At 57.1% G+C, this 9,501-nt stretch overlaps 2 protein-coding genes across 5 annotated transcripts in view; one reads left to right on the top strand and one right to left on the bottom strand.

The window, feature by feature from the left end:
- Otub1 (OTU deubiquitinase, ubiquitin aldehyde binding 1) overlaps nucleotides 1-3,797 on the top strand; it is a 9,154-nt gene extending 5,357 nt beyond the window's left edge. The window contains exons 4-7 of the mRNA XM_004643777.2: nucleotides 2,709-2,827; nucleotides 2,975-3,059; nucleotides 3,161-3,355; nucleotides 3,446-3,797. Of these exons, the coding sequence (XP_004643834.1) occupies nucleotides 2,709-2,827; nucleotides 2,975-3,059; nucleotides 3,161-3,355; nucleotides 3,446-3,643 (597 nt within the window). The 3' untranslated portion in view covers nucleotides 3,644-3,797. The remainder of the gene's footprint in view (nucleotides 1-2,708; nucleotides 2,828-2,974; nucleotides 3,060-3,160; nucleotides 3,356-3,445) is intronic.
- A 790-nt stretch (nucleotides 3,798-4,587) lies between these two features.
- Macrod1 (MACRO domain containing 1) overlaps nucleotides 4,588-9,501 on the bottom strand; it is a 141,638-nt gene continuing 136,724 nt past the window's right edge. For 2 of the 4 annotated variants that reach the window (XM_023703924.1, XM_023703922.1), the window contains 6 exons: nucleotides 5,892-6,008; nucleotides 5,542-5,663; nucleotides 5,416-5,446; nucleotides 5,258-5,331; nucleotides 5,031-5,112; nucleotides 4,595-4,727 (listed from right to left, as the gene is read on the bottom strand). In XM_023703924.1, coding sequence (XP_023559692.1) covers nucleotides 4,690-4,727; nucleotides 5,031-5,112; nucleotides 5,258-5,331; nucleotides 5,416-5,446; nucleotides 5,542-5,663; nucleotides 5,892-6,008 — 464 coding nt within the window. In that variant the 3' untranslated portion in view covers nucleotides 4,595-4,689. Of the gene's footprint in view, nucleotides 4,728-4,878; nucleotides 4,914-5,030; nucleotides 5,113-5,257; nucleotides 5,332-5,415; nucleotides 5,447-5,541; nucleotides 5,664-5,891; nucleotides 6,009-9,501 lie in introns of all 4 variants that reach the window. The other 2 variants (XM_004643776.2, XM_023703923.1) reach the window with 2 other exon arrangements.

The following is a 9,501-nucleotide window of genomic DNA, read 5'->3' as shown; positions in this document are numbered from 1 at the left end:
ACAAACTGGGGGGCTGGGGAGATGGCTCAGTGGAATAAGCTCTTCTCTGGCAAGCACAAGGGCCTGAGTTCAATCAAAAAAAAAAATAAATAAATAAATAACAAATTGGGAGAGCTGGTGAGATAGCTCAGAGGTGAGATAGCTCAGCTAAGTGCCTGATTAGATAAGCACACAGCACATGCTGTGCTGGCCCTTACCCCCAGGCGCACTGAGCCAGGCCACCAAGACCTGTAATTCTAGCACTGGGGAGGCTAAAAACAGGATCACTACAAGTCTGAGCTGCATAGTGAGACTTATCAAATACATAAAAAGAAAAAGAAAAAGGGATCTGGGGAAGCCTTCCTGAATAGATGGGGTTTAAGTCATGAACAGAATCAGTTAAGCATTTCCAAAGAGGGCAGTGTGGCATGGTGGGGAGAGGGGCTGGTTAGGGGCTGGTTGGTGCGTGCATGATCAGAAGCCTGGGGAGGTGGTTGTAGTTACCCCAGTTACTCTTCCAGGATGCAAATACTCCAGGGCCCAGAGGCAGGGAGAGCTACAAGGGTCTTTTGCAGTAAAACCAGGGATGGTAGTGTCTGAGATGGGGTAGAAAGGTAGGTAGGTAGGTAAGTAGGTAGGTAGTGAGGGGCAGGTGGATCTGAGCTGGGGAAAAGAAAAAGCTGGCATGGAGGAGGAAGGGGAAGGCAGCGGCACCCTGAGGTTGGGTGATGCCATGAGGAGCAGCTGCTGAGTTTGGCTGGACAGTGCTGAGAGGCGTCGGAGCCAAAGCGGAGTTCAGGACTGAGTGTTAGGTAAAAATTGGCACCAGGGTCACTTAAATTCTCAACACTGATGTCATCAAGATGGAAGCCATCCCAGGCCTGAACAGGGCCAACCAGGCACCTGGTGTGCAACCCAGAGGCCGTGCCATCTCCTGGCCGGTGGCTGCAGTGTCTGAGGAAGGGTGCAGGTGTGCAGTGGCTGTGGTGGTGGCTATAGAGGGGATGGGACTGCCCAGCACAGTGGGAGAAATGGCCATATAGAGTGGCAGCAGCAGTTCTGCTGAGGGGCCAGACCGGGGAGGGCTAGCTTTTTTTTTTTTTTTAATGTATTTAGGACAGAGTCTACTGGGTTTCACTACACAGGTCAGACTCACAGTGATCGTATTTTCAGCCTTCTAAGCTCTGGGATTACAGGTGCATGCCACCACACCCAGTCTCAATTGCCCTTGAACCCCGGTCCCTGCATCCGGGTCCCTGCCTCTGCCTAAGCAGTTGCTTTAATCCACTGAGCTATCTGGCCGGTCCTGGGGAGGGCTAGCTTTGATCCAGGAGGGCATCTGTGATCTTCGCTGAAGCAGCAGTCTCCTACAAGAGACCAGGGACAGGTTTTTTTTTTTTTTTCCCCCAGAGAAGAGCAGTGGATGATAACTGGAGCAGAAGGTGGAGAGATTTTGCTTTTTCTTTTTTGTTGGGGAGCATCAAGTTTGGGGCCTTGTACTTATTAGACAAGTACTCTACCACTAAGCTATATCCCAGCCCCAAGTTTTGCTTTTTTCTCTTTTTGGGCTTTATTATTTATTTATTTGGCAGAACCAGGGATTGAACTCAGGTCCGTGTGCTTGCCAGGGAAGCGCTTATTCCACTGAGCCATCTCCCCAGCCTTTTTTCTCTTTTTGGTACTAGGGAGTGAACCCAGGTCCTTCACACTGGGCTAATCTCTGGCTGTTTTTAAAATTTTTTATTTTGAGGGTCTTGCTAAATTGCCCAGGCTGGGTTTGAATCTTCCTGCCTCAGCCTCCCAAAGTGCTGAGATAATATACATATACCACCACACCCAGGTGAATTTTTGCTTTTTACAGCAAGGCTTAGCTGGCTGTTTATATACATGTAGTAGGGAGAGATAAGTTGAGGATGTGGGGTGGGGGACACTTACTGGACTGATGTCCTTGAGCCCAAGGGAGAAGATGGGCTGGTACCAAGTAGAGAGACAGCTTAGGCAGCAGGTGGGACTGAGGGATGCATTGAGAGGAAAGGCTGAGGGCTGTGTACGCTAAGGGTGGAGGAAGTTCTCAGTGTAAAAGGATGCAAGCTCATGGGGGGGGCAAGGTCATTGTCAGGGGCATCGGGGAGAGGCATGCCCACAAGGAGGATGGGGAGAGGCCTATTTTCCAGGCAGCACTAAAAGCGACTAATGTGGGGAGATAAAGTGGATCTGTTTAGTTTGGGGAAGAGAGTTGAAAGGGTTGGAGGTGGCACCATGAGGGCTGCTAGAGCCTCCTGTTTGGCTGGAGGTGTGGCTACCACCAGCCCCACCCTGATTTACTGCCACTCTTGGGTTAGACTGGGTAAGCCACACTGGTCAAGGACAGATTCACTCACCTGTTTTTTATTTTATTGTTAATGGGTTTTCCTGTGCTAGAATTGAACCAGGGTCTGGTGCATGCTAGGCAAGTGCTTTGCCATTGAGCTGCATCCCAAACCCTGTCCATTATTTGAGCAAACAGCCTATAGCCCAGTGACAGTGACCAAGGTGGCTGGTAACTACTTTGATCACTTACGTGACCAGTTGTCAGCAGTTTCCTGGGGCTTTTGAGAAGGCACTCAGGGAAGTGGATGGCAGATAAGTCCCATCAGCACAGTTGGAGTCAGGAGTAGGGGCACATGACCTTTGTCAGGGCAATTTCTGGCCTGATGTTGAGGAGTTGGGTGTGGGCTGTCTCTCCCCAGGACCTCCACAAAAAGTACTCATACATCCGAAAGACCAGGCCTGATGGAAACTGCTTCTACCGAGCTTTTGGATTCTCCCACTTGGAGGCGCTGCTGGATGACAGCAAGGAGTTACAGCGGTGAGGAGGGCAAGCGCTAGTGGGGCTCCTTTCTCCCTCTGAGGCCAGCCAGTCGGCTGGGCTCTTGCCTGGGGCTTCTGTGTAAGGTGGAGTGATCTTGTTTGAGGCCAGCGAGTGCATAAATACTTACTGGCCTCCTGCCCACAGGTTCAAGGCTGTGTCTGCCAAGAGCAAAGAGGACTTGGTGTCCCAGGGCTTCACTGAGTTCACCATTGAGGATTTCCACAATACGGTGAGCCACGCCTGGCTCCAGCTGGGTGGGAAGGGGTGCTGGTCTGGTGGGGCTGAGCCCTGTGCCTCCCTCACCATGGCCTTCATCCCTTTTGTGGGCAGTTCATGGACCTGATTGAGCAGGTGGAGAAGCAGACTTCTGTAGCCGACCTGCTGGCCTCCTTCAATGACCAGAGCACTTCGGACTATCTGGTGGTGTACCTGCGGCTCCTCACCTCGGGCTACCTGCAGCGTGAGAGCAAGTTCTTCGAGCACTTCATCGAGGGTGGGCGGACTGTCAAAGAGTTCTGTCAGCAGGTGCTGCTTGGGACCCTCCTTCTTCCCTTGCCTGGGGTGGTGATGGTGGGGCAGCAGGTGGTGGGGCTGACCTGCTCTTTTGTGCCTCAGGAAGTGGAGCCCATGTGCAAGGAGAGTGACCATATCCACATTATCGCGCTGGCCCAGGCCCTCAGCGTGTCCATCCAGGTGGAGTACATGGACCGCGGTGAGGGCGGCACCACCAACCCACACGTCTTCCCTGAGGGCTCTGAGCCCAAGGTCTACCTTCTCTACCGGCCAGGACACTACGATATCCTCTACAAATAAGGCTGACCGGCTGCTGCCGTGTCCCCGCCTGTCTTCCCTCTGCCAGGCGCTAGACATGTACAGAGGTTTTTTGTGGTTGTAAATGGTCATATTCACTCCCCCTTTTCCTGTCACATAACCTTCCATGTTTTATTAAAGGGGAAGCTGGTAGTGAGCCACGTGTGTCCGTTTCCCTGCTCTGCTGTTGCCTGCCTGCTGGCTGCTGTATGTCTGGCTGCCCCCTCTCCACTGATGGGTCCCCCTAGTTTTCTACCTCTCAGTCCTAAGCTTTCCCAGCAGGAGCACTTTGAGGGCTCTGGTCACTTGGGGAGGCTATCCTGAGACCTGGAGTTCTGTCTTAAGGCCTCCCTTGCTGCCTCAGTGGGCCTGAGGCTTCCATGTAAACCATGGAAGTTTTTCAGGGACTTACTCAGGGCTCTGGTGTGTCCTCCTATACGTGTACCTCTGCCCAGCTGTCCTGGCCCTGCCCCAGCCCCTAGCTTGCTGCCCTCTGCCAGGGGTCTGCATGGAGGTCTTGGGAGGACATGGCCTGTGGGGTGAGCCTGCTCAGGGCAGGAGGGGAGCTGGGCCGTTACTGTGGGTCCAGGTGGAGGCACCTGGAGTAAGAGGGGTGGCTCTCGTCCTCAGGCCTAGGCAGAGCACACCAGTTCCCTTCTTCCCCAGCCTGAGGCCCCTGCCTGTGCCTGCTTTGTCCCTTTGCTTGGGCCAGCTTGGCTCTGCACTCTGCCTGGAGATTGCCTTCACCCCACCCCTACCCCAGCACCTGCAGAGCTCTGTGTGCTCCTTTGGGGCAGGCCCTCAATAAATGTGAGTGCTGCTGCCCCTTGCTGTCTGGCTGAGCCTCTACCCTTCTGGCTCCCCATGACCTCGCGGGTCCCTAAAGCCTGAGCACAGGTTCCAGGCTCTTGCCCACCCTAGGCCCTGGGTAGTGAGAGCCCAGCCGGTGGGAAGTGCACCGAGATGTTTATTAGGAGGCTCCTGGGCAGGGTCCTGAGGGGAAGGCTGGGTGGTTCAGCCTGCGCCAAGCTTCAGGCTTGGGAGACTTCTCAGAGCTGGGAGGAGGGTCCTGCAGGCCCTGAGGGATCTGAGGGCAGAACAGAGGGATTAGAGGAGCCTCCCTGCTGGGGGGGGGGGGCTGGGCGGCGGGGCGGCGGGGCGAGCGGCAGCGCAGGCAGGGTGAGCCCTTGTTACTGGCCAGGTTAGTGTAGACAGCCACGGGGCCTGTCCCTGCTTACCGGTCCTATTCAGGCTGGGCTGCGGGAGCCTCAGGCTGGAAGGCAGAGGAGAATGAGCGCCCCGGGCCGGCCAAGAGGAAGAGAGGGGCAAGAGGGGCGGGAGGGCGGTGAGGGGGGAGGGCAAGAATGGAGGGCCTGGGTAGGGCACCTACCCACAGGGAAGTAGTGTGGCAGCCGCTGCTGGTAGATTTTCTCGTCTTTCTCGAGAAACACGCAGATGACCAGCCGATCCACCTGCGCCAGGCGTGGGTCAGCCTGGGCTAGAGTCCTTTGGCCCGCATCCCCTCCCGCCCTGGGCAAGGCGCTCGCTCATACAGAACCTGGGGCCTCGGGGCTGTGCGCCCACCACCCCACTTGCCCGCCAACAACCCGGCCCCACCTTGTCCTTATGCTGCTCCAACCACTCGCGCAGGGTGGTCAGCACCACGTCAGCAGCTGCCTCATTGGGGTAGCCTGGGGCAGGGATGGGGACGGGACCAGTGAGCCTTGCTCCGCCCGCCCCACCCGTGACCCCGGCTTCTCCCAGGCCCCACTTACCAAACACGCCGGTGGAGATGCAGGGGAAAGCCTACGAGGGGTAGAAGGTGGGGACACTTGTCACTCTGCACCCCGCTTCTAGCCCACCCCTCCACAGCGCTGCCCCGCCCCTTTGGCCACCCTCACCGCGGAGCGGAGCCGGTGCTCCAGCAGCAGGTCGAGGCTGTTCAGGTAGCAGCTGCGGAGCTCAGCGGCCTGGCTGGCACTGGGCTCTCCGTGGGCGATGGGTCCCACGGTGTGGATGACGTCTGTGGAGGCCACCGGGTCAGAGCGCCACCGTCTCTGACCCTGTGCGGTTCTGGGCAGGAGGGTACCAGAGGGACAAGGGCCCACCCCTGCGTGCACGTGGAGCCTGAGCTCCTAGTCTACCCCAGCCCCTTACAGAGGTACCGAAATGTGCCTTCTACTGGCTGCCTGCACCCCACTATGCGTTACCCCTTGGTCCCTCTACATGTAGGCCAGGAGTTGGGACTTACACTTGGCTGGCAGGCGGTATCCGCCTGTGATCTTGGCCTGGCCTGTCTCGCAGTTCTGCAGGGTTCGGCACTCATCAGTGAGCAGGGGCCCGGCGGCCCTGTGAATGCAGCCATCCACTGTGGGGGTGGGGTGGGGGTGAGCCGACCAGCTTTACCCAGAAAGCTGAGCCCTCACCACTCCACCCCTGGCTCAGGACTTCCAATCCCAAGAGGCCCCCTCCCTGGGTCGTAGTCGAGCTCAAGGGGCACCACTCGGCCCCTCCTCCCCATCTGTTTTCTGGTGAAAACGAGGCATGGGGGGGGTGGCTGCAGCCCACCCTGGTGTAGGCAGCGCTGGGAGGCCGGCAGGGGGCGTGCCCAGCACACCCTGCTCCCTCTTTGAGGGCCGGCACTGTAAAGCTGCCTTTCTGGAACTTGAGCCTGCAGACCTCCGCCCGAGCCTAAGCCTCGTGGAACCATCTGCCCAGGCAACTAACTCCCCAGGCAGCTGCACCAAGCAGTAGCATACAGTGCATTGCACAGACGAAAAATGTACCTCCTGAGACCACCTTGGTGACAGGAGCAGACCCAGTGGGTAAGGAACCTGAACCTCTCTCCTCTAGCAGCTTTCCGTGCTCCCCACGCAGGGGTGGAGAGGCCTTGCTTAGGGAGGGGCCCACGGCAGGCGGCCCCAGAGCCCAGCTCCTTAGAGCCTTCAGCTTAATTGCTGCCAGGCTCAGGCTTGTTTACCTGAGCTGGGCTCAAGGGCTCCAGAGCCACCTTAGGGACCCAGACCCAGATAAACAACTTATGGGCAGATGGTTCAAAGGTGATCTGGCCCAGGCAGGCCCATCACAGCTGCCAGACTGTTCTTTCCTTTGCCTGTGAGCTCACTGTCTCATCTGGAAAAGGGGGACCGACTACAGGAAGAGGCCACCCTTCTTTGGCAGCTCTTGGGCCACAGACTCTCAGCTGCAGCTGCCTGGTGCTGGGGGGCGGGCCTCAGGAAGGGCCATTGCTTCCCCTTTGGACACACACATACACCTCCCTCCAGCCCTCCACACACTGGCCTAGTGGGGAGATGCCAGATGTCCCAGACCCCCTTGCTCAGGGGCCCTATGGGGCCCAATTAGACTTCATTTTGCAATTTCACTCAGAGCTGGCACCAGGTAACTTTCCAGTGTGTGGGGACTAGAGGGGCCACGCAACCCCTGGGAGTGGCTCAGGACCATGCTTCTAGCCCCCTGGTCTCCTGCTGTCTTCTGCAGGGATAAAAGCACCTCTAGCCATGGGAGGAGGTGAAGGTACAATTCAGGCAGGGGAGGCATGTTCTAAGCAGAATGCTATCAGGGAGGCTGTGTGGTGTGGGATGGCATGGGCTGGGGAGCTGGGCAGCCTGAGTTCAAATCCCAGCTCTGACAGGAACCACTGACCAGTGTGACCCAGGGCCACCCATTCAGCCTCTCTGAGCCCAGTAGCACTGCTCCCCTCTTGGAGTTGCAAGCTTTTACTTTGTGCTACTGGGGATGGAACCAAGGGCCTGGTGCAGGCTAGGCAAATGCTCTACCATGAGATATCCAAAGTCCCAAGTGAGTTCATCCCTATAAAATGCTTACGCCAGTTCTTGACTGGTGTGGCAGTGAAGCAAGTGGTCCCTTACTATTAGCATGTGGCTGTGGCATGTGGGTGTGGTTTGTAGGGGAGGTGGGGTACATACACATCTGCAGTCTCCTGGCACACAGCTGTCTGCCAGCTCCCAGCACTAACCGCCCTGCAGGTGACCTTGGCCAGCTGGGGGGGCCCTGCGGAAGTGGAGCTGGGTGAGATTTGTGCTTCAGGGACTTAATGTTTCCTGCAGCAGTGGACAGGCCTGCAGCCAGGCCTTTGGGGCTGACCTGGGGGCACCGGGGGATGGAATTGGAATGCTGTGAGTAGAGGCCTTGGGCAGGATGTCCCAGCCATCTCCACACGGGTGCTATAGACACATAAGTGACTCTTCTGCAGATTCCTGGTGGAGGGGTTTTCTCCACAAAAGATAGGGGTTAGGCCCTGGCCTCCATCTTCCCACAGACCGTCTTCCCTGCCTGTCCCCACAGCCTTCTGTTCCCTCTCTCCTTGATGCAGAGGGAGGTCACAGCCCCAAGAGCCACCACCCTGCACACTGCCCACTGCCCCCAGTCTTAGCTGCGGCCAGACATCACTCCGTCTCCTGACCCTGGCCCTGGGGTTGCCTGGTAGGAAGTGAGATGGCCCAGATTCATGCCAGCTGGCCCAGCCCCACCACTAAAAAGCCCCCAAAGCCTCCAGCTCCATCTCACCCTAAGTCAGCAGAAAACCTGGCGACTTTCCAGGGAGACTGAGTCCCCTGGGCAGCACAGGTCTCTCAGGTATTTGTCTGCTGGGGCCTCGATGAGCCCTGCCACCACCTGTGCCAGAAAATGCCCTCTGCCTCCACCTCCAAGCTCCACTCTCTGCTCCCTAACATCAGCCCATGCTGCCCATAGCCAGGCACCGCGAGTCGCATGCTCTGTCTTGTTCGAGCTCACATCTCCCAGGAGGCACTGCCATTTTTCTTCCTTTATAGAAGAAACTGGTGCACAGAGAGGGAGACAACTCAGGTCACACAACTGGAATGTGGTCTCAAGCTCAGTGGCCACCTGACCCTCTTTTGTTGCTCCCAGCCTGGCTGGCATTCTTCTTCCTCTGTCCCCTCTGGGGAGGTTCATACTTGCTTCAATGATCACCTCATCACTGTCAACCCTCAAGCCTGGCTCCGTCCTCTGCCCACATCACTCATCTAGGACCTTGATCTGTCCCCACCACTCAGCTTCCCAGGCCTCCACCGAGCAGATGCCGCCCACCTCCAACCTATGTGCTTCCAGCTCCTCTCTGGATGCTGCTGCCCTCCATGTCACATCCTTCCCTAAAGTCTGGAGCCTCCACCCTGGGGCCTCAGCCCCTCCCTTCCTGGGGGACACTGAATTCCTGGTAATAGGAGAGTGCCCTGCCCAGGTCACAGAGGAGCTTCAACCACAATGCACCTCTCCTAGACCACTGTCACTGTCTCCCCAGGAAGGACACACAGGAAGGAAGTCGGGCCCTTCAAGCCCTGCCTAAGGGCAGGCAGGCTCCATTGGGGCCATTGCCAAGGTGCGGCTGACATGCTGGCCGCTGTTTAGGGTGCTGTAATATTCATGAAGGAAAGATTAGATATTTAAATTTATTCAGCAATAAATGCATCTCAGTGGGGGAGCATTCCTCATGCTAAACAAACAAGCAAGCTGGGACTAATTAATTATTTACAAGAACACAAGGAACCTGTGGCCCGGGGAATGAGGGGCAGCCAGGGCCTGCCAGAGGGCAGGACACTGGCTAGCCTAGCCTCCAGCGCCCTGTGGGCCTGGCCCCTGTGCACCTCCTCCAGGATTTCTCTTTCCTGAAATCCTGGCCACGAAATGATGGGTAGCTTTGGGCAAGTGCAGTTCTCTGAACCAGGTCTCAAGAGAACTGTGGGGAGCTCTGACAGCCCGGGAAGTAGCCTAGGGAACAGGAGCCCACAGGCCCTAAGGGTAGGCGGCCACTTGTCCAGGACTCAGAGTCAGATGTGGAGCCAAAACAAAGCCCATAGGCT

Source organism: Octodon degus, unplaced genomic scaffold, assembly GCF_000260255.1.
Source record: "Octodon degus isolate 3935 unplaced genomic scaffold, OctDeg1.0 scaffold00184, whole genome shotgun sequence".
In the NCBI taxonomy this organism is placed as follows: Eukaryota; Metazoa; Chordata; class Mammalia; order Rodentia; family Octodontidae; genus Octodon; species Octodon degus.
This window is presented reverse-complemented; position numbering and strand designations above follow the sequence as displayed.